At 41.6% G+C, this 15,852-nt stretch overlaps 1 protein-coding gene across 3 annotated transcripts in view; it reads right to left on the bottom strand.

The window, feature by feature from the left end:
• Positions 1–15,852, bottom strand: part of E2F7 (E2F transcription factor 7) — a 30,058-nt gene that overhangs the window by 13,194 nt on the left and 1,012 nt on the right. For all 3 annotated transcript variants that reach the window (XM_014595830.3, XM_059726110.1, XM_059726109.1), the window contains exons 3-9: positions 11,005–11,283; positions 8,879–9,047; positions 5,635–5,922; positions 4,453–4,611; positions 2,762–2,899; positions 1,716–1,910; positions 1,161–1,245 (exon numbers count right to left, since the gene is read on the bottom strand). In XM_014595830.3, coding sequence (XP_014451316.1) covers positions 1,161–1,245; positions 1,716–1,910; positions 2,762–2,899; positions 4,453–4,611; positions 5,635–5,922; positions 8,879–9,047; positions 11,005–11,283 — 1,313 coding nt within the window. The remainder of the gene's footprint in view (positions 1–1,160; positions 1,246–1,715; positions 1,911–2,761; positions 2,900–4,452; positions 4,612–5,634; positions 5,923–8,878; positions 9,048–11,004; positions 11,284–15,852) is intronic.

The raw sequence follows: 15,852 nt of genomic DNA on the forward strand, positions 1-15,852 counted from the left end.
CCCCTGGTCTAGAAGATCCCATTAAGCATCTCTGTGATGCTTAGTTTCAGTTCTCAAAGTGTGGATTTGTGTCTCCAGAGACAACATCCCTGTTAACAGCAGTATATGAAGGTAAGAGAGAACAGACCTGATTACCCACCTATCAGCCCTGTTGTCTCTCTGCAAGTCTATATACAGAGTCAAGCCCTTACCTCTCTCTAAAAGTGCAAAGTTTCAAGAAGTTAAATGAAGAGGATTATTTGGGGTGGAGTAGATCTGGGCTAGGAGGAGGAGTCTGGAGATGAATGCAAGTAGGGAAGGGCAGTAAAAACAAGAGAGAAACATTTTGGGCAGAATATTTCAGAAGTCTTTTGGAATAAGTTTCTGAGTATAGCCTCTCCATTGATTTGAGATCTAGTGAGGGAATGAATGGTATGGTAGAAGGGAAAACCTATCGTGGTAGCAGGTTTGCTAGGCTGTAAAAGAAGAAAGTGAAGAAAACACCAAGCTAATAACATACGGCTGCAGCACTCATTTGATGTCCCCCTAATACAGCATGGCAAAAATATCCCCCAAATACCCGTGATTAATCTAGTGAATTGGAGACAGTTCACCTCCCAATGACTTCATAAATATCTGTTTCAATTAGCTTTGGTAAATAAAGTAACCAAATCATAATTCAGTTCTCTAATGTAGCTGCAAAATTAATTTGAAAAAATATCAAAATAAAATCACTGCTTTAAAATGTGTAGTGTGTATCTTCTAAAAATTAAACCTACCTCCATCTCCGAGTTGTGAATAATGTTTTAAGGTTGTATCAAACAACAAGAATGCACTTTTTGTAGAAAACAGTAATTAAATGGAGGCTTCCTGACCAGTGATTTAAATTGATTTGATTTTAATTAAATCAACACTGGTCATTTCTTAAATGTAACGTCTGTCTGCCAGGGGCCTAAATTTACTGCTTTAACATTTTCAGCTTTTTCTATATTTAAGACTGATTCATGTTCATGTGGACCTTGTAGAGGAAAATGAAAGAACAAAACACCACTGACCCAATTTTCCTCCCAATGGAAGTCACCTGGGATTATGCATCTCTATCCTATGAACAGCATTTGGCCTTAAATTAAGCAGAAAGGTTATGAACTGGAGCAGAGTATGAGTTTTAATAGGCAGCTCACCTTGTGTCTTCTTCCATTTTCTGTCTACAGACAGCTGCTAAATTTATCATTTTGGAGCAATATTCATCTGAACCCACAATACAAGCTGAAAGAACAATGGGATGTTTAGTTAATTACACACAGATGAATCAAGCATAATCAGATATTGGTAATATAAAACAATGGAAAGCAATGTTTCTACTCGGGTGGGTTTTTATAATATCCACTCATTGTTTGGAGTCAGAACCTGCAATATGCAGGAAGCATTCAGCATCATGAAAAATAAGGCCCATTAGCAGGGCTTATGACTGCTTTTTAATTCTTAAGTGCTATAAACTGGATTGTCACAGTAAGCTCCATCTTACAGGAAGCCATATAGCAAAGTATCTGTTCCCTTTCTATTTAAAGAACCTTAATCTGTCTGTGCCAAATTTCAACAGAAGAAACCTACTACATTTTCAGTCTATAGAGAACAGAACAATTTACTGGAAAATAAGAGCATGGCTCCAGAGCTCTAAGTGACTGCTACTGGAAAATTCAACGGGGTAAGAAAGAGCAAGTCTCCTTGATAGTTACCTGGCCTCTCCCTATGTGGGCTGCTGGGTTCAGAGCTGACCTTCCTTTTGATGCCTTCAGAAGGCTGGCTAGTATTAAACGAAGCATGCCGCGCGAGTCTTTGTTTCCCATTAGCACAAGTTTTATGTTGGGTACACACTCCTCTCTTCATTTCTGGTAAAGCAGCTGATGTTGGAATGTCCATTCTTGGCTCATCTAAAGGAATATTTTTTTTTAAGTTATCATCTAAAGGAAACCTGTTGTCATTCTAGTGTCTGCCTGGCAATGAGCTTTGACCTGGACACTAAAGGAACCTCTGGCTCCAATCCTCTGCAATTTGTAATAACCCAAAAACAACATTAAAATTAGTGTATAAGAAAAGGGCACCCTTCCACTCCCAGAGTCTGCAGTATCCTAGCTCTGCTGACTACAATGAGCAGACAAAGGGACAGAGCAGCAAAGGCAGCAGTAATATTAACCCACCTTTCTCCTTGACTCTGGTACTGTCAACTCTCAAGTACAGAATTAAGCAACAAAAGGACTCTATTTTGCACTAGCTTCCACGCACACTTCTGGTAGCCAAGGATCACCAGGTTGTAGAGATGCCCTTGCCTTGCCCCTTTTTTCTTCTCAGACAAACCATCTATGTCAGGGACCATGAGGCACAGAAGCAGTTCTAGATTAAGTCTATTTCCTCCTTACAGGGAGGATATTCTGCTGCCTGTTTAGGGCAGATTCATGGTCCTCTTTGCAGCACAGTAGACCACAGCCAGGACCAGAACTGAGTGCTGTGGACCTTATTTTTCCATTACTTTGCATGTTGTGTGGTTAGGCAGATCAGTGTAAAATGCAAACAGCCACAGGATCTCAAAGTATCTCCAATCTCAGCAGTTGCTGTGACATTGTGACAATAACATTTTTTAAGGAGCAGCAGGAAACAAACATTAGGAAATTCATCTACTATTTGTACATGGGAATAAAGTCACTTAATTCTGACTCAGTCTGTAGCTGGAACACAGCAGAAGGAGATTGGGAAAGGTGCTCCCAGAGCAAAAGACTCAAATTACCACTTTTTCCACTGAATTCCACAGGCCCAATCCACTTGAAGGCTGGTTTGCGACCCCGCTCTTCTGTGACGTGCACTTTCTTTATGAGCCCCAAGCTGGTCAGAACGTTGGCAATATCATACAATCTTCGTACCTTTGCTGAAAGGTAAACAAGAGTACAAACAAACAGGTTGTGAATATGTCTGAACAAGCCAAGGGCTTTCTGCCAAAAAAGTTGAGATGGATTTCATGAATGGACAGAAAGGGGTAAATCAGCTTATGCACAAGTAACTCTTAAGAACTCTTTCTAATTCCTCTAACTCCAGTGCATTTCATGATGTTTTAGCTGTGTCATGGCATCTTAAATTCAAATTGTGCAGTTAAACTTCTCTTTTCACCCCCTATGCTCCTGAAGTTTTGAGGGCTGGAGAGAGTTTTTTCTATGACAGTCATATGTATTTAATGAAAAAGACTTGGCTCATTCACACTGCAAACTTACACGGCCAGGCTGCAGCACCTCAGACATACCACACTGCTCTGTGCAGGCTACCTCCTAAACCAGCAGTGTAGCTGCATTCATAAAGCATTGTGCCCACACTTATCAGTCCTGATGAGCAACAGCACTAACTAGCTTATATGCAGTGCTGTGTGAATGCACTTCGTTACTGCCAGTTCAGGAAATAAAACATGCAACATGCCTAATTTGGGAAATTGATAGAGCGGACATAGCTTTAATCTCAGAAGATATGATCAACACTGGCTGAGACTGACAAACTACTAAGGCAGGGATCAGCAACTTATGGCCTGCAAGCCTGAACTGGCCAGTGGAAGCATTGGATCCAGCCCATGGGGGCTTCAGCAGCAGGAACCTTCCCTATGTTGTAGCAGGGACAGTGACAGCAACAAAAGGCTTCCCCATGATGTGGGGATACAAGGGGAAAGAGCAGTGGTGACAGCCATGTCCTAGCATGCCCTTTGATCCCATCTGGGTCATTCCTGCCTACAGCCTAAAAGGGTTGCTAATTGCTGACCTAAGAGATTTAAAGCACTATTTCGATTAATGTAAATAGAAACTGGGTACCTAAATCTTCTAAATAGTCTTTAAAAAAATCTCATTTGCTGTTGCAACTAGATGGGAAATTGCTTTCCTCTCCCAAACTGGGATGAAAGTTATAAGTCTCAAAAGAAAAAAACAAAACAAATTTGTGAACCAAAAATCCAAAAAAAAATTTCAGTTAAATAATAAAAATCAAATTACATGTTAACAATCATTTTTAATTTTTATATTTTGTGATAAAAGTCTAAATAGTTAAAAGGGGAAAATGATTTTTTAAAATTGAGTATTTTATGTTATGAATTGGCTGAAATCCTCCCTCCCCCTTTCTGCCAAAAGATGTTTTGTTGAAAGATTCCTTATCTGCTCCAATTATTATCTACTGCTTTTAAGTATGAATATGACCCCATTTTCCTTACTGGGCATACCTATATGTGCAATTAATGCTATTTGGCTTTACGGTGCAGTAAGTGTACTATCTGCACGTGAACTTAATAGATGCATATGCAGGTAGTAAATTTACTGCACAGTAGGTGCCTGCATGTGTAGACGGTGACATTTTACTGCACAGTAGATTTGGCTACTGTGCAGTAAAGTATCTCATGTAAACAAGACCACTCAGTATGTAATTAATTCACCTCTTAACAGTAATCCTTACTTTTAAACTTGCTGTGATCCGCTGCATCCTGGCTTTCTTCAATCAGTATTTTTGCTGCAACGTCGAGAGTGACTATCTTGGTTTTGGAGACAAGGAACAGCATGACAAACTTTTGGCTCATAATCCGCAACGACTTGTCCTTTCTGCTGTTTGCAGATGCTGCATTACAAATAACACCCAAGTCTCAGCATGTGTCATCCATCAAAGCCAAGAAAGCATTAAGTAGGTTTTTCATGCATAAAAAAACCCAGTAAAATATTTCCTTGTTGGGAAGCAGAAATCTTTTTATAAGCAGCAAATAATTGTGTAAAACAGATGGACAAGAAATAGTTTAGCTCTCTTCAAAAGGCAATAAAGCCTAAATCTTAAAGAATTAGCTTTAAATCTAAGAGACTCTGGACCTGATTCTTTGCATCATTACACAACTTTTGTGCCAATGTAATTTTGTGGACTCAGACGAGCTTTATTCCAACATAGAAAGAGCATAACAAAATAGTGAAAAAAATTGGGCCTTCTGACTTCTTTGATCGATAGGAGCAAGGCAATTAGAAGTAGGGATAGAGAGAATTAAAGCATATGATGAAGCCTTGTACAAGAGGCTGCTGGATGCATCATTGGAAGTGCTGCAATCTTTGATGCGCTGTGGGTAAAAGAGGAGCCTTATCTCGTCAGTTCACTGAGTGTTTTTCACAAATAATAAAAATATGTTCTAAATCACAGCAGTCCAGCTAACAGCCCATGGGCCAAATGCAGCCTGCAAAGGATTAATATGCAGCCCCTGGGCTTCTACCTGGTCACTGCTCCTCCTATCACTGCAGCTGCTACTGCAGCAGGGGTCTCTAGGCTCCCCCTCCCTGCACTGTGCTTCCTGGTCCTGCCCCAGGGGGCAGGGTGATGCAGCCCATGACACTGGGGGTCCACAGCACAGTACAGCAAGAGTAGGAGCTGCCCACACGATGCAGCAGTGTGTGGTGTTGGGAGAAGCATTTACAGCAAATACAATGCAGCAGGGGGATGGGGGAAATGCAGCACAGAGACCCTTAATATACACTAGTGCTCTACTGGTGCCCCCAGCCACTTAGAAGTTGAACAGCCCTGTTCTAAGTTAAGGAGAAAATAAAACTTATTGTCTGCTGAAGACAGTGACCAGATCAGCCTGCTCCATCTGAACCATCAGCTTACCAGAGGGGCAGTCTGCCTCCGAAAAGTCAAGCAATGGTCTGTCTTGAGAATCTGAAACATTCTCCTTCTTGCGCTCTCCAAATTTATACTCAAGGTCTTGCTCTTTCTGCTGGAAATATGCCATTAGTTCTTCATACTTCTGCAGCAAGCCTATTTCCTGAAGACTTTTCAGAGTTTGCCTCAGGTTGTGCTGCCCATGCCAACAGTATTGATTCTTGGCCACACGGCTCACGAGGTGCAAGGACTCCAGAACGTTTACTATGTCATAGATACGCCTCCGCTCAACCCCTGTTTCAAGGAAGCATGAAAGGCTTAGAAATCAATTAATTTTTCACAGGCTGGCCAATGGACTACTAATATTAAAATGTTGCTGCCCCCACCCGCTTCTTTTCACACACATGTAAACTGACTAAGATCTTGTCAAACTTCCCAGCATAGTTCCCTCTCCTCATTTTCCTAGGTAAAATTTTATGAAGCCTGATTCTGTCTCCACAAGAATTAATCCTCCAGCCCAACTCCCTGCTCTCGCAATGCATAGTGTGTTGTACACATTGCAAACAAAATAGGCACATCTACACGAGACACTGCCTGTGTAGTAACTTGATACTACTGTGCAGTAGTATTGCATGACAAAAACCATGCCAAGACTCTACTGTTCAGTAGCGTCACTTAAAAGGCGTTCGCCAGCACTACTACATAGTAACTTTGGTTAGTGCACATTTATTTAGCGCTTGTTTACACAAGTGCTAAATAAATACACAGTAATGACTGTGTAGTAGCATCTCACGTAGATGTGCCCACTAGGTGCTAAGGACTTGACACATGAAGCAACAGTTAGGCCGACCACCCCAAATAGGAATTGAAGCAAGCTCTCATTATCTAGCCCAAATATGATTTTTAAAAATTTCTCACCAATGTTAACAGTGGCTCAGCTTTACTAGTGTTAGCAAGTGTTGGAACCTCAATACAAACCCGCCACTGGCTACACTGGCCATTTTAAACATTGTCATCTATCTCTGCTCGAAGCAAGTCTGTGCGACATGGAGCACGAAGAGCTGGCAGCAGCTGTCTGCACCTGGCCATCTGCCACTGCTAGTGGCTGTGGAGCTGAACAACAGTTAATAATACTGGGAAATTGGGAAAGGTTTCCTGAAGGAACACAGGACCTCTAGGTGACTGTTCACCCATCTGGAAAGTATGGAGAATGCTCACCAGCTTCACCTGGGCATTGGGATAATAAATTTATTAATATTTTAAAATGATGTGGAAAACCTTGAATAGAATGCATTACAGAAGAGTGGAGTGCTATGTGCATGCAACCAGTTTTTTTTACAAGGATAGCTTATTTGAACACTAGCATCATAAACCCTCTCCTACATGATTTTATCTACAGAATCCAAGCACAGGGATGGTGTGTTTATAGGAAAGAGAGATAATGGCATGCTTTGTCAAGATACTTGTTTAATGATTGGCAGCCCTCCTAATCTCAGATGCTATACTCTGAAAGCAAATAATGTCAAGATTATATAATCGGTAGTAAACTACATCCGAGCTGCCTTCCCACCTCTGAAATCATCAGCATACTGCCAACTGGTGTGGCAGCTGGCGTTAGAAAAAGCAAGATTTAATCAGTGGAATTGGTGAAAACTGTGCATCCTATGTTTTAAGATATTATTTGTCCTCCATTCATTGTCTGATCCTGCATTTCTTAATGTTTCTTTGGGCCAATGGACTCGTGGGAATTATGGCTGCACAGGGACCACTGGATCAGACAGATGCCCCGTGGCTAAAATTTATTAGCCCGAATGATATTAGGCCTTTTGAAGAATGTGTGCATAAACAGAAAGGGAACAGAAAGAGAAAACATATGAACTAAAGCTGAGAGCTTGACTCAAACCACCCTGTCCCAGTGACAGTGGGATATGGGAAGGCAAACTGTTGCAAAGGGCAGAAGAACAATAACTATTTCCCCCTTTCTCCTGGCACTTAAAGATGGTGACTTTGTACCACTGGCTTCTAAACAAGCTGTTCAAAGCCAGAACCTTTATAAATACAGCCTTATGTATTTACAGCAAATGGTATTAATTCCACTTAGGAATGGAGCACTACAGATGTTTAGCTTTGGGAGGTCACAATATTGAGACTGTCACTCTAGAAAAAGGGGACTAACATTTAAAACTTCAAATTGTCTGAAAACACTTTTTTAAAAATTCCACAGGAGCCAGTCCTTCACTCCATCTGTTTTTCCCCCCAAATCCTTCTGTTGGAACTGTCTCTTCTCTTGCCCAGAAATAAGCACAGATTTTAGGGAGTGGTCTCACCAGCTCTTCAGTCCTGCTCTACTTTTCTTTCCACAGTATATTGCACTGGGTTTTTTCCCTGCAAGTCCACAGCTAATTTGCTGCTTTTTCTTCCTTTAGATATCTGGCTTCTGAATTATTTTTTCTCAGAAGTAGTATTTTACATTAATTCAGTTGTAGTCTTATTCTGCCATGTCCTGTGGAAATTATGCATAACCTCTCTTGGTTCTTTTGTATTATTTTTTCTGTCTTGGCTGATCCTCACAATCTCTCTCAGTTTTTAATTCTTATCTCAAATGATTAATGAAGAAATATAATAATCCTGGATTTAACAATGGTCCCTGAAACAAATGGTTAGATACTTCCACCCAATTTAATTCTTGCACTTTATCACATTCCCCTCTTTGTAGCCCTCTTGCCAGCTTTCATACCAAAAGATAACATTCACAGCTGAGACCATGTGGGTAGGTAAGATTTCTGAAGATATTGTCAGATGCTTTACTGAATCAAAATATAAAACCTACTCAATTTCCCTTATCAATTTGTAACTCTATACAAAAAAAAAAAATCATAATTGATGTGATTTATTCTTTATAAACCCTCTTTCTTGAGAGTTCAGTTAGGCCAAAGCTAAAAATCCAGGCATATATAAATAGTAGCAGCATTTGCTGGAAGATGACACTCAGAAAGCAATCTTGCTTTCTGTGGTTGGGATTTGTGTAAGTGTAAGGTTGGGATTTGTGTAAGTGTTAAAGACTTGCTGCTCCTGTTGAATTCAGGTGGGCTGGAGTATTCAGCATTAAAGCAATCATCCCCTAAGTGTATTCTGTGAACTGGTCTTTTTTAAAATGTGCTTCTGCTTTGTTTTAAGGGATCTTTTATGGGTAAACATTTAAGGACTGAAGTTATCACAGTCTCACACTGGTGCTCACTGGTATACATACCAAGACTTGAAGCCACTTCGTCCAAGGAGATAGTAGTTTTTTCTGTTGACAAAGGGTAACTTGGATAACGAGCTAGAAACTTTTGGCACAAGAGTCCTAAGCTTTTCTGTTTTCTGCTTGGTCTCTGCTTGTCAAATTCATCCACTGCGATGTCATCAACTGTATCATACTGTTAAAAAATAAATGGTATCCCTCTGCTGTAGAACTTCAGAAAGCAGGATGGTAGTAAAACAAGATATTTTTCATGTTCTAGCATTTCTCAAAATACAGACTTCTATTAGAAAAACAAAATACACATGCCCAACCCTAGTTTTCCCTACAGGTTTAAAATGTGATCTTCTCCTAAGTATCTGGGTCATATTTAAGCTAGCAAACCTCTTTTATTCAAAATCCTTGTACAGTACAGCTCAGTAGGAAAACATTTGCCAGGACATTCCCTGGTGGCTAAGTGTTGGAAGACAGACCATGTACGACTGGTATTGTTCCACTAGGGCCATTTATACACGTGTTCTGGGAGTGAGGAAGCAGGGAGAGGCAGGGAATGATTTTAATTAGAGCTGCTCCAAGAGCCAGTCTAATTTGACCTGGCAGGCCACTTAAGGAGTTTTGGTGAGTTGTTGTGAGGTGTGGGAGAAGGGGTGTTGACTCAGCCCCAGACCCCTGTGGGCAGGGCACACTGGGCCAGGCAGATGGTAAGGGTCTGTGGGTGGGCAGGGAGCAGTATCTAGGAGTGGGATGGGCAGGTGGAGCCAGGACTGGGATCGCAGGACAGTGAGAGCGTGGTGCTACAGCCCGGGGCAGAGAGCTAATTGTGTGCAGTCTGTTTGGCCTAAACAAAAAATTAATTGCCCAGGAACTATTTTTAATAACAAAAAGTGGAGTATGTTAACTGCTTCCTGTTGACCATCTTGCAACAAACGACTAATAGCCTTGGTTTTCAAATGGGCCGAAAACATGTTTGGAAGCTATTTCCTCATAAAACAAAACTTTTCACTTCTGCAATCCTATACATGAAGAAAGTTTAAGTGTGTTCAACTTATGTACCAAACTTTACGTCTGAAAATATTCAGATAAGTTGGAGCTGAACTAGATTTTAACTATTATACTTAAAACATGGTTAGTTTAATCAGTAATTACACCCTTTTTTAAAACACTCACCATGTGATTGCTGTGTCACAATTCCTTTGGTGACACACACAACTAAAAACTAACATCGAATAATTCTGTGTACATGGCTTGCTGAGAGCTATGTTGGCAGTTAGCTTTTGATACTTTTGTTTGTTTGGATACTTCCCCCATCTATCCAAATTGGGGAAATGCTACATACTGGTCTGGTAGTATAGTTACTTGCAAACAATGACCTATGCCTGTGTACCTAACTAGTAACACTTTCTTAGCACAAGCACCTGGTGATTAGACTCTAAATAGTTTCCTGTTCCTGGTGTTGGAATCAATTGGGAAATGTATACCATGATAGAAGAGTAATGGTAATGGTTCCTGGATGGCACTGTAAGGTGGCAGTGGTTATGATAATGGTAATGGTTCCTGGAGTAAGATGCAAAAAAAATGAGGATGTGAAACTTGCTACTAAAGAAGAGTTAAATTTGTTCCCTTCCCCCTCCATGCTGTTAGGTGAAGTGCATGGTGGTTTCCTTTCTGAAGAAGGCCAAGAAAGGAAATTCCCCAGTAAGGAAACTTCATGTAAAAAGCTTCTAGCTTCACGATTTAGGGATAAGATAGACTGTTCGAATGAGATTTAAACATTCAGCATCCTGGGTGAGAGAAGGAATATCTGCTAACACCATACTTAAAAATATGCTGAAACTTTATTAGCCTAAGCACCTACAAAACTTATCCACTGGATCTGCTTTTGTAGGGGCCTGGCCTTAGCTGCAAATGGATAAATTTGGTAGTGAAGTGCCCAGCATATTGGTACTATAGAAATGATAACTTTTAAAATGTTTCCATTGGTAGCAACAATGAGTTAAAGGATGGACTGGGAGAAAGTTTGTGTAGCTGCACTACTATTACTCAGTTAAAAAAGTGTCACTAACTAGTAACTCATTACTTTTCACTTGCACTGGGGTAACTGTTCTACACAATCTTATACATTTGAAGTCTCTTACCTGTAGGGAATCAGAAAAAGCCTCATTTTGTTCACTATTTTCAATTGGTCTGAAGAGTTCTTTCTTCTTTTCTCTGTCCCTCATGTCAGGGCTAGCAGCACTAACCAGCATCTTCAGGTTAGAGGTAGGGGTCCATGGATCTGCTAGGGGTCTGTCAACTGGCTTAATCGGTGTAATTGGATTTTTTTCTGGAGTGCAGCCTTTTTGCTTCGATAAATCAATTGGCTCATTTTTCAGGGGAGTCTTTGGAGCGATTCTTGATTGATCACATATGTTTTCCTATTTAAAAGAGAGAGGTTTGTTTAAGCTGACAGGAAAGAAAACGGTCACTGCAGCCATGTGTACTGAATAGACCGCACATAGAATACCACCATGATCTGCGTAAATTGAAATCAGTGAGTCAATCCTGTTGTGTCAGGGTTTTGGGTTTTCACCCTTTCGTTGGCATGGTCAACTCGAAAACACTGGCTAGCCAACTAAAGTGGACTGAGGCTTAAATACCCTACTACTTCTCACTGTCCCTAGTGGGACAACACAGCATTTAAGAACTCCCTAATAGAAAGTACTTTGTTAAGGCTTTAGTACAGGTTATTGTTAGACAGGATGTCTAAATGAATGAACCACTTCCTTCAAATGAAGGGAAGTCTTCTGATTGAAAGATCTGATATTCAAAGCAACAGTATACTTATAAAAAGGATTAACTGATATAGCTGGGCAAGCTGCTGGGAAGTGGAAGACTACACAAGTCACCAGCTGATCCAATTCAGATTTCAGACTGTAAACTAACCTCACTCTTTGCCTCTAGCTAGTTGACTCCTTTCTTAAACTGGCTCCCTGGATCCTACACAGGACTGAGGCCATAATTATCATCTTTTCTTCCTGTTGCTTTCCCTTTGTAGACCAGTTTCTAGTCGACTTAAAACAGGTCGACACAAGGAAGTGACAGTGCTATCCCTTAATTAACTGAGGTTTGTTCTAGAGCAACAAAAGATCCTTCCTCAGGCCATTAACTCAGTGGTACCCAGACGTCTGGCCCCATGAGCTGGATGAGTAGTGCAGGGTCAGTCTGCAGGCTGGATCCTGCACAAGGTCAGTGTATGGAGTAGGTCCACGGGTGAAATCCAGTGCGCCAGCCCAACACTGCTTGCCTGGATCCAGCCCCACAGTGATGTCACCCTGTGCAGGCTTGATCTAATGCAGAGGGCCACATTATCTGGGCAGCCAGACTCCCCACAGATCCAGAAATCTGGCAGCAGGAGTGTGGCAATGCCACTGCTCCCCCACCACCAGATTTCCAGACCTGTGGGGAGCCAGGCAGGCCAGAAGACATGGCTCCACAGACCAGAGGTTGAGTAGCACAGCATTAACTGGACTGGCTTTCCTCTCAGCTCTTACAGGCTGAGGACAAAAGGAAGATGCGAGACTCTTGTGCGCATTTTCTTTGCTGAAGAATATCTGAAACTGATTGACTGAATGTTTCCTGAACCTGCCAAGTACCACCGACTTTTCTTTTTTGGAGAAAGTCACTAGTGCTAAAAGCCATGACAAAATTCTTCTAGCCCTGAGAGATCAAGCCTCAGATCCATCCTATTAATGCTTAATCATTTTTCCATTTTTAATCCTCAAAAATGAGAGAAACTTCCAATTTTTTTCTGGCAGCACAACTCACTGGGTTCTGGATTAGTCAGTCTGAAATGATTGATTGTTGCTAATACCCAAGATAATGAGAAAGCTATTAGTGTTAGATTGCATGACTTTCCAAACTTGGAAGGTAACTTTTTGGTACTACGGGTAAGTGTTTTCAACCATAACGGTAGAAATTAGGCCCCGAGAGGTATTACTTGTTCAATCAAGCAGTGATTTTGGTGCTCTCAGAAAGTCTTACCCTCACGCTAATATTTTAATTGTTGCAACATGAATTTTATAAACAGAGTCAACTTTGCATAACAATTCTTGAGCTACATATTATTGTATCATTCTCGTTTTGTAGATGCTGCAAGGCGTAAGTTAACAAAAAAGTATACAAAATGCAATAAATACCTAAAAATTATTAAGTTTCTCTCTGCTTACTTTAGGAGGAGGATGGCTAAAGCAAATTGATTTCTCGAGTTCTCATATCTTAAACATGATAAAATATAGCCAAATGTCGCAAGGCACTAAGGTGCCTGCTCCTATAAGAGCAGAAACTGCCTGGGGAGAGGGTCCTAAGAGCCTGGCAGAAGCCCACAGGTGCAGGTTACTGTGGCAACAGGCCAACGAGCAAATTCGCCTGCACCTGCACCCAGTCAGCTGACTGGGAGGCAGGGCCCTGGGCAAATATAAACCCCAGGGCTGGGAGCAGGAGAGTTTTCTGTCAGCAGTGGAGTGGGAAAGAGCTCTCGGAGAAGAAGCTCACAAGAGAAGCTTGGCTGCTTGGTCTACCCTGGATAGGATTAAGGGGCTCCAGGAGCTCACCTGAGACTCTGGTTTACAAGGCACTTAGTGCTGGGAGAAGCTGGGTCTTTTAAAGGGACAGAGCACACCTGGAACCGCTTATATTATGTTATAGCCCAGGGGCTCAGATTTTAGTTGCTGTTTGACAGATTGATTGGGCTGAGGCCACTGGGGAAGGAGGAGGCCTCATTGGGGGCCCAAGACAGTGTGGAGAGCTCAGCACCAGCATGGGCGCAGACACAGGGCTGTGGAGAGCCCAGTGGGGACAAGGGGCTGAGGTATAGCAAGGCCCAGGAGAGACAACATCAATACCATCTGCGAGGCTTGGGGCATGGTAAAGGGGCAGTTTGGAGCCACACAAGTAGCCCATAAGGCTTAGGGTGTCCAGTGAATCATCCATTTTGAAGTGGGACGCCAAGGGATCTAAGAACCCACAGGGTTCAGAGAGGTCCAGCAAGACTGTGTACAGACAATAAGATCAAGGGCAGCCTCCCTATATTAAAAGTACCAGCAAGACATGGTGGGCAAGAAAGAGGGTGCCTGTTGGGCAAGATGGGTACAGTCAAGGAACTCTAGGGAGTATCACGGCCATCCCTGGGAACCCCATCCTGTGACACCAACTAATAGAAGGACATCACAGAATAGTTCATGTTTAAATTGCCCTGACTACTTGATCAGAGTGCATTCTAATTGGAATGTAGAAAATGGGATTTGAAGAGCAAACAGCCATATATTACAATTCTTGACTTAAAAAAAATCTTACACAGTTTAGTCTTGGGATGAGGAGACAGCACAAGAGCAGGGAGAAAAGCTGCTAAGCTCTAGGCAGTCTGAACATTTGCATTAGATGCATACATGCAGAACTGGATTAGTCACAAGGATGTAAACTGAGGCATTTTTTTTTCAATTATCTCTTAGTTGTGACAATGCATTGGTGCTTCTTGGAGTACACAGTCAGTGTAAGTGGCACAGTATATCCTTACAGTTTCAAATCTAGTGAGAATTCAAACTTCGATCTGTAATAGAGAAACTCTACCTCCATATATAGTTATTGTTCTTTATGCTTGGTGCTAAAGGAGCTGTAATGGAGCAAACAAGCAATTCATCTTCAAGTTACCTTCCTGAGTGCCAGTTCATACAACCACGTCTGTGAACATTACACTGAGCAACAGTTGTAAGTGGCTGCAGAACACAACTACCCACTGCCTACCCTTTAAACCTTGGTTTCTTGTTGCTATAATTCAGCCTGTCCTAGGAAAAAACCTTCAGACTTTCTGCCATCTGGCCCTTGGGGACCGTTTAGATCCTGAATGTGCCCTCCAATTGCATCCATGTTTTGTGAAAGTTGTTTAACCAAAAGCAGAAGAGATTTCTGGGATCTGTCTTGCTTCAAAGCTAGTGGATCTTGGTTGTGTAAACAAGAATCAAAAACAAATCTCTGATGGAACTGGGGATGGGCAGGTCTCAAGGTGTTCTATTATTGACAAAAAAAATATTGGTATACAACAAACTTCGAATAACTCAAAAATTTAGCACTGCCTGTTTCTGAAACAACATTGCTAAACTACACTAACCTGGAAAACCACCGCAGACTACAGAAAACTATGTATTAAAACATGCAAAACAAACTAAACAGGTTATACTAAGACAGTATTCCACTCCATAGAATTTTAACCTTAAGGCACACATAGGTGTGTCCTATATTTTATAGCAATGGTGTTGATAATTTTTTGATCTCATACCTCTTTACCTACAGAATACTGCCCATACTCCCTACACCCAACACGCTTCTGCACTTTCATCCCTTAGGAAGAGTGTCAACCCTGATATGGCAATTCCGTTACTCACTGTGTGTTGATCACTCAGCAGCTCCACTGCCATTATTAAAATTCAAGCAGGTACTCCCAGGGATATGTGGGGGAGGGAATATGTAAATCATATTCTCCTGACTAACTGGATCATACACCTCCAAACTTGTCTGGTTCATTGCCTACTTCAGATAGTCATCTGCCACGAAGCTCTCTTGGGCAGGGTTAGTCTGGGGTAATGCAAGGCTATGCATTCTGTATCCTTTCACAACCATATGCGACTAACTGGTTTGATGTGCTGTACATACAGTTGTTAGACAATATGGCTCCATACACTAGCTTCTCTATAATCCCTTTCCCAGATGGCAACGGCCTTGTTAAAATCCTCTAATTAATCCTGACTCAATTTTGCCTGCTTCTCAAAAGGGAAGAGAGAACAGGAGCTTTTCTACTCAGTTAAGAGCCAAGATGCTACTCCCTGTTCCCAACCCCAAAACTGTCTACCTGACAAGTGGGAAGAGCAGCCAAACTGGATCATAGCCAGAAGGCCAAGGATCTTCAAGCCTGGTGTCTGTTCTTATCAGCTGAACTAGATGAAGAAACTATG

This window comes from Alligator mississippiensis, chromosome 4, assembly GCF_030867095.1.
Source record: "Alligator mississippiensis isolate rAllMis1 chromosome 4, rAllMis1, whole genome shotgun sequence".
NCBI classification, from domain to species: Eukaryota; Metazoa; Chordata; order Crocodylia; family Alligatoridae; genus Alligator; species Alligator mississippiensis.